The sequence below is a fragment of the Salvelinus namaycush genome, chromosome 21 (genome assembly GCF_016432855.1).
Source record: "Salvelinus namaycush isolate Seneca chromosome 21, SaNama_1.0, whole genome shotgun sequence".
Taxonomy (NCBI): Eukaryota; Metazoa; Chordata; class Actinopteri; order Salmoniformes; family Salmonidae; genus Salvelinus; species Salvelinus namaycush.
The window spans coordinates 23,542,372-23,559,153 of record NC_052327.1 but is presented as its reverse complement, the minus strand read 5'-3'; the positions used below and the strand labels follow the sequence as shown (position 1 = coordinate 23,559,153).

General features: G+C 42.3%; 1 protein-coding gene across 2 annotated transcripts in view; it reads left to right on the top strand.

Moving 5' to 3' along the window:
• zgc:173742 (DNA topoisomerase I, mitochondrial) overlaps positions 1 to 15,555 on the top strand; it is a 34,910-nt gene extending 19,355 nt beyond the window's left edge. The window contains exons 13-20 of one of the 2 annotated variants that reach the window (XM_039017430.1): positions 8,071 to 8,214; positions 8,369 to 8,554; positions 10,743 to 10,811; positions 13,552 to 13,666; positions 14,427 to 14,554; positions 14,684 to 14,781; positions 14,873 to 15,022; positions 15,180 to 15,555. In XM_039017430.1, the coding sequence (XP_038873358.1) occupies positions 8,071 to 8,214; positions 8,369 to 8,554; positions 10,743 to 10,811; positions 13,552 to 13,666; positions 14,427 to 14,554; positions 14,684 to 14,781; positions 14,873 to 15,022; positions 15,180 to 15,282 (993 nt within the window). In that variant the 3' untranslated portion in view covers positions 15,283 to 15,555. The remainder of the gene's footprint in view (positions 1 to 8,070; positions 8,215 to 8,368; positions 8,555 to 10,742; positions 10,812 to 13,551; positions 13,667 to 14,426; positions 14,555 to 14,683; positions 14,782 to 14,872; positions 15,023 to 15,179) is intronic. The other variant, XM_039017429.1, reaches the window with a different exon arrangement.
• Positions 15,556 to 16,782: the final 1,227 nt, after the last annotated feature.

Genomic DNA, 16,782 nt, shown 5'->3' with positions numbered 1-16,782 from the left:
AAATTGGTTGTTGATCATTGCTAAACAACCATTTAAGTCTTGCCATAGATTTTCAAGTAGATTTAAGTCAAAACTATTATTTGGCCACTCAGGAACATTCACTGTTTTCTTGGTAAGCAACTCCAGTGTAGATTTGGCCTTGTGTTTTAGGCTATTGTTCTGAAAGGTGAATTAATCTCCCAGTGTCTGGTGGAAAGCAGACTGAACCAGGTTTTCCTCTAGGATTTTGGCTGTGCTTAGTTCTGTTTATTTTTTTCCTGAAACTCCCCAGTCCTTAACAATTACAAGCATACCCATAACATGATGCAGCCACCACTATGCTTGAATATATGGACAGTGGAACTCCGTAATATGTTTGGGGCATATCAAATACAACACTTTGTATTCAGGACAAAAAGTGAATTGCTTTGCCACATTTTTTGCAGAATTATTTGAATGCCTTGTTGCAAACGAGATGCATCTTTTGTAGGCTTGGGCAATATTTCTGGGGTATTTCAAAATACAGACAGTGTGATTTTCAATACTGCTTCGCAGGGGCTGCGTGGGGGGTGCTACGGCACTGCATATAAGTTAAGTAAAACTACAGTACCAGTGAAAAGTTTGGTCACCTTCTCATTCAAGGGTTTTTCTTTATTTTTACTATTTTCTACATTGTAGAATAACAGTAAAGACATCAAAACTATGAAATAACACAATCATGTAGTAACCAAAAAAGTGTTATAAAATATATTTTATATTCAAAGTAGCCACCCTTTGCCTTTGACAGCTTTGCACACTATTGGCATTCTCTCAACCAGCTTCATGAGGAATGCTTTTCCAACAGTCTTGAAGGAGTTGAGCACTTGTTGGCTGCTTTTCCTTCACTCTGCGGCCCAACTCATCCCAAACCATCTCAATTGGGTTGAGGTCGGGTGATTGTGGAGGCCAGGTTATCTGATGCAGCGCTCCACCACTCTCCTTTGTCAAATAGCCCTTACACAGCCTGGAGGTATGTTGGGTCATTGTCCTGTTGATAAACAAATGATAGTCCCACTAAACGCAAACCAGATGGGATGGTGTATTGCTGCAGAATGCTGTGGTAGCCATGCTGGTTAAGTGTGGCTTGAATTCCAAATAAATCCCTCACCGTGTCACCAGCAAAGCACCCCCACATCACACCACCACCTCCATGCTTCACGGTGGGAACCACATATGAGATTATCCATTTCGCTACTCCGTTTCTCACAAAGACACAGCGGTTGGAACCAAACATCTCAAATTTGGACTCATCAGACCAAAGGACAGATTTTCACCGGTCTAATGTCCATTGCGCGTGTTTCTTGGTCAAGCAAGTCTCTTCTTATTATTGGTGTCCTTTAGTAGTGGTTTCTTTTTAGCAATTCGACCATGAAGGCATGATTCACACAGTCTCCTCTGAACTGTTGATGTGTCTGTTACTTGAACTCTGAAGCATTTATTTGGGCTGCAATTTACTCTCTAATGAACGTTACCTCTGCAGCAGACTCTGGGTAACTCTGGGTCTTCCTTTCCTGTGGCGGTCCTCATGAGAGGCAGTTTCATCATGGTTTTTGGGACTGCACTTGAAGAAACTTTCAAAGTTCTTACAATTTTCCAGATTGACCTTCATGTTTTAAAGTAATGATGGACTGTCATTTCTCTTTGCTTATTTGAGCTGTTCTTGCCATAATATGGACTTCGTATTTTACCAAATAGGGCTATCTTCTGTATACTACCCCTACCATGTCACAACACAACTGATTGGCTAAAACGCATTAAGAAGGAAAGAAATTCCACAAATGAACTTTTAACAAGGCACACCTGTTAATTGAAATGCATTCCAGGTGACTACCTCATGGCATTCTCTCAACCAGCTTCATAAGTGTGCAAAGCTGTCGAAGGCAAAGGGTGGCTACTTTGAAGAATCTCAAATAAAGAAATCAAAATATATAGTTTTTTGATGTCTTCACTATTATTATACAATGTAGTAAAAAATAAAGAAACCCTTGAATGAGTAGGTGTGTCAACTTTTGACTGGTACTGTATAAGAAATCTACGATGTCAGAATTCTATCCAGCTCAGGGCTCAGCTATGCATTTGGTTGGCTAACTTGCAATCTGTGGCTAGATGTCAAGATCAAGCTTCTTGGTTACAGTAGAGACAACCTGTGTATCAGTCTCTTTAGCTAACATTACTCCTTGTCATTGCCAATGAGACTGGCCTTTCTGCCATTTTCAAATATGAACATTCTTTCATTAATGAGCTTGAGGAGAACAGAGGAGTTGATCCTGATTCATGACACTCGCAGTTATCCTCCAATCACAATGGCTATCCAAATATTATACAACGGGAGCGTCTAATCTGGATGCTGATTGGTTAAAACCGCATTCCAGCCGTTGTCTATTCCACAAGTTACCACTGGCTAAAGCTATGACGTTGAAATTCCTATTTACTCTGTTCCATCTCACTGCAATGTCTCATCAGCCCAGCCAGGCAATTTACAGTGCATTCGGAAAGTATACCCCTTGACTTTTTTCACATTTTGTTACATTACAGCCTTATTCTAAAATTGATTTAAATTGTTTTTTTCCCCCCTCAATCTACACACTACCCCATAATGACAAAGCAATAGCAGGTTTTTAGACATTTTTGCAAATGTATTAAAATTAAAACACATTTACATAAGTATTCAGACCCTTTACATAGTACTTTGTTGACGCAGCGATTACAGCCGAGTCGTCTTGGGTATGGCAGTATAAGCTAGGCGCACCTGTATTTGGGAAGTTTCTCACTTTGTCTTGTTGGATGAAGAGCGTCGCTGCATAGCTGTTTTCAGGTTTCTCCAGAGATGTTCAATCGGGTTCAAGTCCGGGCTCTGGCTGGGCCACTCGACGACATTCCGAGACTTGTCCTGAAGCCATTCCTGTGTTTTCTTGGCTGTGTGCTTATGGTCATGGTCCTGTTGAAGGTGAACCTTCACCCCAGGTCTTGAGCACTCCAGAGTAGAGGTCGGCCGATTTTAATCGGAATGTCCGATTTTTAATTAGGGCCTATTTCAAGTTTTCATAACAATCGGAAATCGCTATTTTTGGGCGCCGATTTACCGAAATTATTTTCTTTTTTTTTATCTTAAAAAAAAAATAATGTTTTGTGTGAATTTTTATATATATATATCTTTTTTATACCTTTTTATTTAACTAGGCAAGTCAGTTAAGAACACATTCTTATTTTCAAGGACGGCCTAGGAACGATGGGTTAACTGCCTCGTGCAGGGGCAGAACGACAGATTTTCACCTTGTCAGCTCGGGGGATTCAATCTTGCAACCTTACAGTTAACTAGTCCAACGCAATAACGACCTGCCTCTCTCTCGTTGCACTCCACAAGGAGACTGCCTGTTACGCGAATGCAGTAAGCCAAGGTAAGTTGCTAGCTAGCATTAAACTTATCTTTATAAAAAAACAATCAATCATAATCACTAGTTAACGACACATGGTTGCTGATATTACTAGATATTATCTAGCGTGTCCTGCGTTGCATATAATCTGACTGAGCGGTGGTAGGCAGAAGCAGGCGCGTAAACATTCATTCAAACAGCACTTTCGTGCGTTTTGCCAGCAGCTCTTCGTTGTGCGTCAAGCATTGCACTGTTTATGACTTCAAGCCTATCAACTCCCGAGATGAGGCTGGTGTAACCGAACTGAAATGGCTAGCTAGTTAGCGCGCGCTAATAGCGTTTCAAACGTCACTCGCTCTGAGCCTTCTAGTAGTTGTTCCCATTGCTCTGCATGGGTAACGCTGCTTCGATGGTGGCTGTTGTCGTTGTGTTGCTGGTTCGAGCCCAGGGAGGAGCGAGGAGAGGGACGGAAGCTATACTGTTACACTGGCAATACTAAAGTGCCTTTAAGAACATCTAATAGTCAAAGGTTAATGAAATACAAATGGTATAGAGGGAAATAGTCCTATAATTCCTATAATAATTACAACCTAAAACTTTCTACCTGGGAATATTGAAGACTCATGTTAAAAGGAACCACCAGCTTTCATATGTTCTCATGTTCTGAGCAAGGAACTGAAACGTTAGCTTTCTTACATAGTACATATTGCACTTCTACTTTCTTCTCCAACACTTTGTTTTTGCATTATTTAAACCAAATTGAACATGTTTCATTATTTACTTGAGGCTAAATTGATTTTATGATGTATTATATTAAGTTAAAATAAGTGTTCATTCAGTATTGTTGTAATTGTCATTATTACAAATAAATAAAAATAATAAAAACATAAATAAAAAATTGGCCGATTTTTAATCGGTATCGGCTTTTTTGGTCCTCCAATAATCGATATCTGCGTTGAAAAATCATAATCGGTCGACCTCTACTCCAGAGCGCGAATCTTGTTTCTCATGGTCAGAGTCCTTTAGGTGCCTTTTGGCAAACGCCAAGCGGGCTGTCATGTGCCTTTTTTTACTGGGTGGCTTTTGTCTGGCCACTCTACCATAAAGGTGTGATTGGTGGAGTGCTACAGAGATGGTTGTCCTTCTGGAAGGTTCTCCCATCTCCACAGAGGAACTCTAGAGCTCTGTCAGAGTGACCATAGGGTTCTTGGTCACCTCCCTGACCAAGGCCCTTCTCCCCTGATTGCTCAGTTTGGCCAGGCAGACAGCTCTAGGAAGAGTCTTGGCGGTTCCAAACTTCTTTCATTTAAGAATGATGGAGGCCATCGTGTTCTTGGGGACCTTCAATGCTGTCATTTTTTGGTACCCTTCCCCAGAGCTGTGCCTCGACACAATCTTGTCTAGGAGCTCTACGGACAATTCCTTCGACCTCATGGCTTGGTTTTTGCTCTGAAATGCAACTGTGGGACCTTTATATAGACAGGAGGGTGCCTTTACAAATCATGTCCAATCAATTGAATTCACCACAGGTGGACTCCACGTTTGTAGAAACATCTCACGGATGATCAATGGAAACAGGATGCACCTGAGCTCAACTTCGAGTCTTATAGCAAAAGGTCTGAATACTTATGTAAATAAGGTATTTCTGTTAAATTTAAAAAATAAACTTAGCGAAACTTTCTGGACCTATTTTTGTTTTGTCATTATGGGGTGTTGTGTGTAGGTTGATAAATGTTTTATTTAATCAATTTTAGAATGAGGCTGTAACATAACAAAATGTGGTAAAAGTCAAAGGGTCTGAATACTTTACCAACGCACTGTATAAACTTGATCACCACTAAAAATTAACTAGACATTATCTGACAACCTCTGATTTCAGAGGGGTTAGGTTAAATGCGGAAGACAACGGAATGCATCTCTTTCCCCCTACTGGATCAAGATCCCTGTTGCCTAAAATTGTGATTAAGTAAAATTATATATTTTTAAAACATTTAATTAGCGCCCCCAGTGTGCTTTTCCGATAATACCCTGGTATGGTACAGAAACGGTATGACGATATGAGAATCTGGATACCTCCCAACCTTAATGTTTTGGAATATTTTTATTCTTTACGGGCTTCATTTTCACTGTGTCAATTAGGTTAGTATTGGGGAGTAACTACAATGTTGATTCATTCCTCAGAGAGTTTAATGGCTGTGATACGAAAAAAACGAACTGTTTTTTTAAAGTCACCAATTGCCTCATGGTGAAATTCCTGATGTTTCCTTCCTCTCCGGCAACTGAGTTAGGAAAGTCCCATGTATCGTTGTAGTGACTGCATATGTTGATACACCACCCAAAGTGAAATGAATAACTTCACCATGCTCAAAGGGATATTCATTGCCTGCTTTAAAAAAATATATATATATGTATCCACCAATTGGTGCCTTTTTCTTTGAGAGGCATTGGAAAACCTCCCTGGTCTGGGGTTGAATCTGTGTTTGAAATTCACTGCTTGACTGAGGGACCTTACAATTATCTGTATGTGTGGGGTACAGAGATGAGGTAGTCCATATACAAAAATCATGTTAAACACTATTTTTGAACACAGTGAGTCCAACTTATGTGACTTGCTAATCAGACTTTTACTCCCGAGCCTATTTAGGCTTGCCATAACAAAAGGGTTGACATACTTGACATTTCAGTTTTTCATTTTTTATCAATTTGTAGAAATGTCTAAACATTCCACTTTGACAAATTGTGTGTGTAGGCCAGTGATGACAATCTCAATTTAATCTATTTTAAATTCCGGCTGTAACGTAACAAAATGTCGATGTGAATACTTTCTGAAGCCACTGTAGGTGTCTGCGTACGAGAGGTGTACGTGTTTTGTATGTCTGTGTCTTCAGAGCTACCAAATTCCTTAACTTGCGAGCAGAATGTTCATTGTTGCCTTTTAAGAATGAGCCATCTGAATGGAGAACAGGCTATCATTGTGTGTGTGTGTGTGTGTGTGCAGTTGTAAGAATCTAACAGATATTTCAATCAATTTAGTTTAACGGAACCTCTCAAAGCCAAGTAATTTTATTGCAATGGCCTACAATATCTCCAATGCCACAAAGTGGTAACCTTGTGGCATTTTCATGGGTAAAACATACAGCAAAACAAGTATCAGAAACCCAAGGCTGGTTGTTAGTCTCTCCAATTGTCCTGAACAATGTTTTATAAGATATATAGTTGATGACCTTCCATTCATTCAAACACGCACAGATTACCATAGTGCATTTACTTGCTTCATACAGTTAGGAAAATGACTCTCAATTTGATCTCGAAATTGCTTCGATTATTTACATAGATTCTGTTTGAATACTGCATGGCCATTATGATTAGATTCCGCAGCTGTTGAAATGTTTAGTTTCTTTTGTCATAGAGCAGTTGGGTGTGTGTGTTGTACTGTATTTTACCAAGGCATATTGAATAGAGGAAACCTTTTGAGTTTAAGTTGAGGGCGTGATTTGTGCTTTTGAATAGTTGAATAGGCCTAGAAGTCATACTGGGAACTTCTGAAGCTTTGTCTATTGTGAACAATTTTTGTGAGTTTTAAGGAGAGGTCTGTGGGGAGCACATGTATCTGCGAGTTTAGAAGCCATTTTCTTTTGTTGCTTGAGAGGAACATGTCGGGATTCAGTGCAATTTGTCACCTTTGTTGTGTTAAGTGGTGTATATGGATCAGAGGTGTGTGTGTGTCTGTGATTCAAATTGCCATCTCTCCACCACTGCTTAGTGAGAGAAGTGTGCATTGAGATTTGTTGGGTAAAGCGGGTGCTGCTGCTGAGAGATCAGAGACAAACTGGTCTTTGACCATGGTGTTTACAGGACATGTAAATCCACTCCGTATCCAACCTTTCATCTCCACTGTGGTGATGGTCTGCTCTGCTCTATCTCCCTGGAGTCTTTCAGAGATTAACAAGGTTACTCAGAGGCTTAAAATAGAGTCTCTATCACTATCCTACCCATACAAATCCCACAAATCTCTTCCTCTACTGCATTTCTGAAGGATTCCATTTCATGACATACAGAGGGAAATAAACTAGTACTAGGGTCTATGATTCTTCTCTCTCTCACTGTTCACTACCTCTCGTTCCCTCACAATCAAATCGAAATGGAATATCAACATGGCTAGTTCCTGAGCTCCTAGCCTCTTGGTCATCTCACATCACCATCTCCTCTCTTCCCTTCCTCCTTCCACATACCTCCCTCCTCGTATCTCCCAGTTCTTTATTTTGAAGGTTAAGTTACTCCACAATTTGTCGCCATGACGATGTGGTGGTGGCAACAGCGAGGTGGGAGTCAGGTTGTGTGGGGCTAGCTAATTAAACAGCCGCTGGCTAGTTCTACACTACTACACAAACACAATGTCACCCTTTCTGACTGGCTCTCTCCATTAGACATTTAACAGGTTAGACACGTGGAAGAATTGGATTACTAGACACATGACTATGAATACATTGTTTTAGCCACAATCTCATGAAATACTAAAAGGGCTATGATTGAGTGTTGGCCCTCGGTTGTCGCAAGTGCAAGGCTTTTGAATGAGAAGGCACTGCCTGGAGGCTGCACCTTACCATGTAATAAAATCCATGTGGATAGACCATGTAAAGAAGATGTATTCCTAAGGCTCAGTGTTGTGGTTCCCCAGGGTGAGAAGGACTGGGAGAAGTATGAGGTGGCCCGCCGGTTGAAAAGCTGTGTGAATGGGATCCGCCAGCAGTACCAGCAGGACATCAAGTCCAAACAGATGGAGACCCGCCAGAGAGCTGTGGCCCTTTACTTCATAGATAAGGTCTGTCTCTCTGTGACCCTCCTCTGCCATACATGGGTTGATGGGTATTAAACCACAGCCAAGGGAAAATGTAAATACTCCAGTTCTTTAGTCAGTCACCCCATTCTGCCAGACCATATCCCCTGTGTATGCTAACTCTGGTGGTGTCCTCCAGCTGGCCCTGAGAGCGGGAAACGAGAAGGAGGAGGGCGAGACAGCGGACACGGTGGGCTGCTGCTCCCTGAGGGTGGAGCACCTCACCCTCCACGACCTGCTGGAGGACAAGGACTGTGTGGTGGAGTTTGACTTCCTGGGTAAAGACTGTATCCGCTACTACAACAAGGTCCCCGTAACCAAGAGGGTAAGGAGCCAGCAGCCTCAGTACTACTAACAAGGTCCCCGTCACCAAGAGGGTAAGGAGACAGCAGCCTCAGTACTACTAACAAGGTCCCCGTCACCAAGAGGGTAAGGAGCTAGCAGCCTCAGTACTACTAACAAGGGATGTTTGAAATGGCACCCTAAATGTACTACTTTTGGCCAGGCAGTCAGAGTAGGTGCCCTGGGGTGGAGGACTGTAGTGCGCCCTGGGGAGAGCCCCCCGGGATAACTTTTAAATTGAGGAATATGCCAACACTAAAACCCAAAAGACTGCTTTATGTGTTCAAGATAAAGTATTGAAGGAAAAAATGTATCCAAAAACTTGTCTACTCAAACTTTTAACTGATTTTCCCATCATGCCCAATATTAAAGAAACCATCCATAATTTCTATAAAATATGACCTATCATTAAAGCTGGAATCCTTAATGGTGAAACGGCCACATCCGGTGGCGATATTACATCAACAAAGTTATTGCAAACAACGAACACTGTTTTTTTCCCCCTCGGACATCAAGGCACATGCGATAGAAGAGCACAATATGTAATGGTATTTTGTATAATTTTTTCCCATGCTGCGCTATGGTCAGCTTGGAAGCAAAAACAATGGTGGTGCAGCGACCAGTGGCCCCGTTTCCCGCTACTGCAGATTGCGTCTTTAACTACAATATGAGTGAAATAGTTTCTTCCAAAAAATGGTAATTATGTATGTTAAAAAACAGCTTTTCTGTGTTTCAACTGTGTGGGCATACCCCAACAACAGTATGGTGTGGGTGTATACCGGTCATAATTTTTTTAAATGAATGACAAGTAAACAGCTCAGCCAAAGAGCCATCTCAGACAAAAAACATAACGTTACACGAGGAAATGGCAAGCATTTTGGGAAAGGTCTGTTTGAGATACAAGTTTAAGGTCTGTTTAAAAAAAATATTATAATAATAATTCTCTAATGTATGCTTTGGCCACATGAATATAGGCCAAGTCAACATTATTTGTGTACGAGTTAACAGAATTAGCTTTTAAAAGGTGAGATTTTCAAAGGACAGTTATGTTACTTTAAATCCATCAAAGTAATTCTGACACCAAAAAAAACCGAATAGAGAAATATATTTTTCAATTTTCGCCTGGCTCCGTTCTCTGTGTTCTGCCAAGCAGCTGTCTGTCAGGTGGAAATGAGGCTAAACAACATTAGCTGGTGAGTGTCAGGATTCAGCCCCAGTATGATTCAGCCATGCTATCTCCAAGATCGAATAGGAAATGTTGCACCTGACACAGTTCTTTTTTTTTTTGGCAGAAGGTGTAATTATTCAAATGAGAGTATATTTAAAAGCAACACATCAGGTAAAGTTAATGAGTGTTCTGAATATTTTAGCATGTTTATTCCGAGGGAAGGGGATAGCTGGTTAATTTCAGATTAGATGGAAGGAATTCTCATTCCAGCTCCATGGGAGAGCATGATGAATTGCAATGCAAAGTGTTGGCTAGCCAGATCATCACAATCATTCATTATCTGTTTACCAAGCTTCACTTGCCAGCATCTGCATTCTGTGTCCGGTCACTATGCTTATCATCTAAACAGAATTTAGAATGTTGAACCACCATACTGCTGCATTCTCCTATCAAACATAGCTGTGTCGTAGACATCTGTTCATACATAAACAGCCTGTGATGAGTGCAGATTGTTGCCATGTTTTCAGGTCCATCCTGATGACACCGACACATTGGTTGATCAATCAGCCGTTGTCTCTGTTGCTCCACTCCAGACACTGAGTCTGGAATAAATCTTTCGAAATCCTCACGCGTCCATCCGTTCATCACAGGCTCTTATTTCCCTATTAATTTAGTTCTGGCACAAGAATAAATTGTCATTCAAATCAGTCTGTTTTGAAAAGCAACACATCTGCTACCATTAATTAGTTCCTTGCATATTTTAGCTGGTTTATTTAGAGCAGGAGGAAAACAGGACTTCTTGGAAATGTCAAATATAATTAAGTGGATCTTTTTTCCTCTCCCCTGTGAGCTGGAAGAATGGGGTAGACAGCCCTGGGCTCTCCTATCATGATCAGTGTGTAGACTAGCTGTGAGCAGCTGTTTCTGGTCCGGAGGTCTAGGACCGACAGGGTGGGATGTAAAACCAGTCTCTCTTTGTCTTGTCCTTGTTTTGTTTATCCAGGTGTTCAAGAACCTCAAGCTCTTCATGAAGAACAAGGAGCCTGGAGACGACCTGTTTGATCGCCTCAACGTGAGTCGCACAGAACCAGTCTGGCTTGTTTATCTCAACATGTAAAAAAGAAAACATCCCTCACAGCATGTTGCTGTGCTGTAGACGGCTGTAGCCTGACGATATGGTAAAGCCCAGTGAGTGACCATAACAGCCGCAAGTGTGAATTTAGCCTCAGAGAACCCTCTCCATCCCGCTGTGTGTTTGCCTGTAGCCTCTGTCTACTCCCAGCCTCTCCGGTGCCTTAAAGGGGGAGCGGGAAGGCAAAGAGGCCGATATTGGGTGGGTGGATTATATATAAATCCTCTGTCCTTTCACCTCTCCTTTCGGCAGAAGGAAGGCATCGTCACCAGGCAGTGGAGGAGGTCTTGCCCGGTGGCCAAGGTTATTGCTATGATTGGTGTGAAATGACATGGTTGTGATCCGCTCCTGAGAGGCGGGCGGGGGGCCTCCTTTGTGACCTATGGCACATCAGGAAATGGAGGGGCATGTTGGAGGGTGAAATGTTAATCGCTGCTCTGAGCCGAGCTGATTGACACTTTTTAAAAGGCCAGGTGAGCGGGTGGGAGATGATGTAAGCACCAGCCACGGAAGAAATTGGTACAGGCTCTAATAACTGCCTTCCCTCCACCACGTTTAGCTGGGCCAGGCTTGAGACCTGATTTACTGTCCGTAGCAGGTGGATAAAGGGTCTGAGTTTGTGTGACTGTCAGTGTGCATGTACAGTAGCCTATATAAAGGAACCGCAGTGGGCTCAACGTTGCTACCGGAGTGAGTGGTCGGTTCAAACTTCTACCTCCCGTGTGGCTGAGTTGGTAGAGCATGTCACTTGCAACGCCACGGTTGTGGGATCGATTCCTACGGGGGACCGGTATTGAAAAAGTATGGGGGAAATTAACAAACCAAATGTTTCGCTCACTACTGCAAGTCGCTCTGGATAAGAGTGTATGTTAAATTACTAAAACGTCAATATATTCAGGCTGAGAACTAGGAGTGTGTAATATGGAGTTTATATGTTAGCATCCCACCATCAGCAGCTTCTCAAACCCTTGTGATGTACCTGTCCTGCTTTCCAAACCTTCTCCACGGCATTCTTGACCCTTTATCTCTGGCAGTCAGAGCAGGTTCAGGGAGAACATAACACAACCAGACAGTAGCTGACCACAAGGCTAGGCTGAGGTATCTCTGCAGTCCAGAGCCATGGTATCAGTGAAGGCCAGATGGATGTGGTCTGATACTGGCTCACCTCCATCCATTGCCTCTGTCAAGACTTCTGTCAGGGGTCAATATCACTACACACCTGGATGCTCACAGATAGCAGATCACACCTGTCTGTACACACACACACACACACACACACACACACACACAAACGCAGTGTGAGAACAGCCTTGGTAAGAGAGAAGCTCCTATTGTTAGTGTAACACTTAACCACTGTAATGACACCAGCATGTAGAGGACAACATTTGACCCCCAAATTCACAGCCAGTGTCATTATAGTCTCTGCAAGGGCAGGAAGACAATTAAGAATGCAGATGTGTGTGTGTGACGGCATCCTGGGTTTTGGGCTCCCCCAGTGGGTGAGGAATGGGTGGAGGGGTATGAAGGTCGTTTTACCCAGCAGCCTCTCTGTATGAGGGGACGGGAGGGATGGGTGTGTCCTGAGTGACCCAGGTCTGTCTGCGATTTGAGATTTTCATTATACCAGCATCACCCTTACGCCACAACACTGTCGTGCTCTAGGATCTCACTGGGATTGCTTTAGTTAATTCATCGTCTATACACACACCCATGTGACACCCATGTGATTGTGTGTACTGGGTGTCATTACAGCTGTAGACCTCTGCTCTTAGCCTCCAATGCATATTTTGTTATTTATATATATTTTTTTATTTACCAGAAGCTTCTATCCAGAGCAACTTACAGGAGCAATTAGGTTTAAGTGCCTTGCTCAACACTTTTTTTCAATGATTCGAACAAGCGACCTTTTGGTTACTGGCCCAACGCTCTTAACCGCTAGGCTACTTGCCAACCTGTTATTGGTGAGGAGAGCCTTACTGTGTGGTGGTGCAGTTAATGGAAATGTAATTCTTGTCTTTTAGGCAGATCTAACTATTTAATAAGTCAGAGGAAAGTAATATGATGGCCTTTTTTAATCTACTCCTTATTCTGTATGATGATGGCGATAATGCAGAGACAGTATTTTTCATTTTCTTCCTTTTTTCTTAAAGGTCCAATGCAGACTTTTTTTTAAATTCGATATCAAATAATTTCAGGGTAACAATTAAGTACCTTTTATGTGATTGTGTTCAATTAAAATAGTCAAAAAGAAACATCTTCTTAGCAAAGAGCAATCTTTCAAGCAAGAATTGGACAGGGACTGTCTGGGAGTGGTCTGACTGGGGAGGGGAAAACTGAAAACTAGCAGTTATTGGCAGAAAGGTTTGGAACCCTCTTCCTTATTGGTCTAACTAATTAAACTCCATACCACAAACAGGCTGAAATTTCAGCCTGTCTATTCATACAGTTGTTACACTAAAAGGGCATTATCATAAATTTTGCAATTTCATAGTATTATTCCAACCTCATTGAGGGAAAGTATATAACAGGCAAATCATGTTTTTGACTACTCTGGGCCTTTTATGGAAGACTGAGTTCAAACATCAGGACTATACTGCCATCTAGTGTTTCTGGACATACTTTTTCACACCTGTCTCGATCCAGTTCTCGATTCTTGCGTATGTGTGTCTCCTCCCTCTAGACGTGCTTGTTGAATAAGCACCTGTCATCCCTGCTGCCTGGCCTGACTGCTAAGGTATTCAGGACTTTCAACGCCTCCATCACCCTGCAGGAGCAGCTCCGACAGCTGTCCAACAGTACGTCCCCCAAACACCACACATACATTTACATGCCATCCTTAGAGGTGCACCTGTTCTTTTATAGCATTTGTTTACCAGACTTGTCCATCAACCTGTTCAAATGTCTGTGAATGCAATGGCTATGTTTAGAACTCCTGCAAGATCCTGCTATGGAGCTGCATCTCATGCCCTGCCTGTTAATTTCAGCAGTGATTCATTCCTTTAGAACACTGTTGTGTATCAGTCCCAGCATGTTCTGTGTTCACTCAGTATTAGTGTCCCTGCTTGCAGTATGTCGGCTGAGATTCTCTCAGCGTGCTGAGTTATTACATTGTTAGTCCCTATGTTTTGCTGGGGCCCAGTATCCCCCTCCCTCTCCTCTTTCCCCTCTCATGGTGGGATGGTTCTCTGGATTGTTACTGAGATTAAATCTGTTCAGTGTGGGTAGCAACCTCTAATTAAATTAGACATGTGCATGTGTTCAAAGGCAAGCAGGTGCAAGTGAGAATAATCTGGGTGGGGGAAGAGTACATTGGCCAAGGGGAGGGTCTCTGGAGGTACAGAAAGGAAATGGAGTGCTCCCTGGTGGTCTGGTAATCAAACATTCACTCACCCCCTCTGCACATTAAACGTTTGACTGCTCTGTATATATTGCTTGAATTAAGCCATCCACTTTATCTTGTAATGACCAGTGAGCTTATGTATTTCCAATGAGCTAAGGTATTAACTTCACTCACCACCAACATTCATAGTCCTTTGTTCCCCTGTTGCTCCACAGTGACAGACAACCCGGCAGAGAAGCTGCTCTCCTACAACAGGGCCAACCGAGCTGTTGCAGTTCTTTGTAACCACCAGCGGGTGCCGCCAAAGACCTTTGATCAGTCTATGGCCAACCTCCAGTCCAAGGTGAGGGGGATCAACAGATACTTGATACATAGATAAATCGAGGGTGATATATGATAGTGACGTTGTCGTGTCCTATTTTAGCTCAATGTTTACTTCAGTCTGCCCTCTCTCGTCATACACCATTTCCAGATTGATGGCAGGAGGGAGCAGTTGGCCCTGGCCAAGAGTGAGCTGAAGCTGGCCAAGAAGGAGGTCCAAGCTCACAGTTCAGACAGCAAGCTGCAGGCGTGAGTTGCCCTTACTGGCAGCAGACAGACAGGGAAAATGATTGCTCAACAGGGCAGACAATATTCAGACTGAACTCCTGTGTGTGTTCAGGGTGGTGGAGCGTAAGAAGAAGGCTGTGCAGCGCTGTGAGGAGCAGCTTATGAAGATGGAGGTTCAGGCCACAAACCGAGAGGAGAACAAGCAGATCGCACTGGGCACCTCCAAACTCAACTACCTGGACCCACGCATCAGCGTGGCCTGGTGAGGGTACACACACACACACACACACAGGTCTGAAATATGACACTGTATGTGCATCTGACACCTAAATTATGTATTCACACGCATTTGCAACATACATTATTATCCAGTTATTAATGTTGTGCATTATTTCTTATACGTTTTGCCCTCACCATAGGTGTAAGAACATGGAGGTGCCCCTGGACAAAATTTATAACAAATCTCAGAGGGATAAGTTTGCCTGGGCTGTTGACATGACCGGGGCAGATTTTATATTCTAAGTCAGCCTCTACCCTTTAGTTCTACCTAAATGTAAAGACTAGGAGGCAGGTTTTATCCTCTGCTCTCTGGTTTTAACTGCCCATGTGTTGAACTACAGAACCCTTGAATTTTTCCCTCCACTTCACAGCAAGTTTTTTCCAAGTTTAATTGTTGTATTGCTGTTGGCACTTTTATTTTTAAACTATTGTTAATGGTAAACTAAGATGATCTTCTAGAAAGTATGGAGAACGTTTCCTTTTATAAACATTTAATAAAGTTTCTTAAGAAAAGAACAGCAAAGCCTCTTCTGTGTTTTTTGCATGTCAGCTCCTCTGTTATCAGACATGCCTTTAGCATGTCTCGCCTAAGGTCATCATGAATGGATGTTATCACCACAGTCATAGAGCTGGCCATGTGGATGGAGTGATGTCAGGTGTGACTTGGTGTGCAATGTAAAGAGTCAGGAATTGAAAGTGTTAGGGTCTGATTGTTGTTCAGTCAAGAACCTCTAGTGCAGGGATCAGCAACTATACTGAACAAAAATATAAATGCAACAATTTCAAAGATTTTACTGAGTTACAGTTCATATTAGGAAATCAGTAAATTGAAAACTTCATTAGGCCCTAATCTATGGATTTCACATGACGGAATACAGATACCTTAAAGGTAGCAGCGTGGATCAGAAAACCAGTCAGTGTCTGGTGTGACCACCATTTACCTCATGGAGCACGACACATCTCCTTCGGAAACTGGAACATGCTGTCATACGCGTTGATCCAGAGCATCCCAAACCTGCTCAATGGGTGACATTTCTGGTGAGTATGGAGGAACTGGGACATTTTCAGCTTCCAGGAATAGTGTAGAGATCCTTGCGACATGGAGCCATGCATCATCATGCTAAAACATGAGGTGATGGTGTCGGATAAATGGCACGACAATAAGCCTCAGGATCTCGTCATGGTATCTCTGCACATTGAAATTGCCATGGATAAAATGCAGTTGTTCGTTGTCCGTAGCGTATGCCTGTTCATACCATAACCCAACTTGAGACATCTGTGGCATTGTGTTGTGACAAAACTGTACATTTTAGAGTGGCCTTTTATTGTCCCCAGCACAAGATGCACCTGTGAAATGAAGATGCTGTTTAATCAGTTTCTTGATATGCCACACCTGTCAGGTGGATGGTTATCTTGGCAAAGGAGAAATGCTCACTAACAGCGATGTAGATACATTTGTGCTCAGAATTTGAGAGAAATAAGCTTTTTGTGCATATGGAACATTTCTGTGATCTTTTGTTTCAGCTCATGTTGCGTTTTATATTCTTGTTCAGTGTAGATTCAGCCGCGGGCCATTTAAAAAAAAAATATATATATATATATGTATATATTCTTGAGCGGATGTTCTGGCCCCCTGACCATACTTAAAAATAATTTGTAGACTGCAAATTGACTGCAAAAATATTTGGTTACATTTGTAAACGATCACATCTCTATTGTACGTGGGAATACTTTGGAACAGAT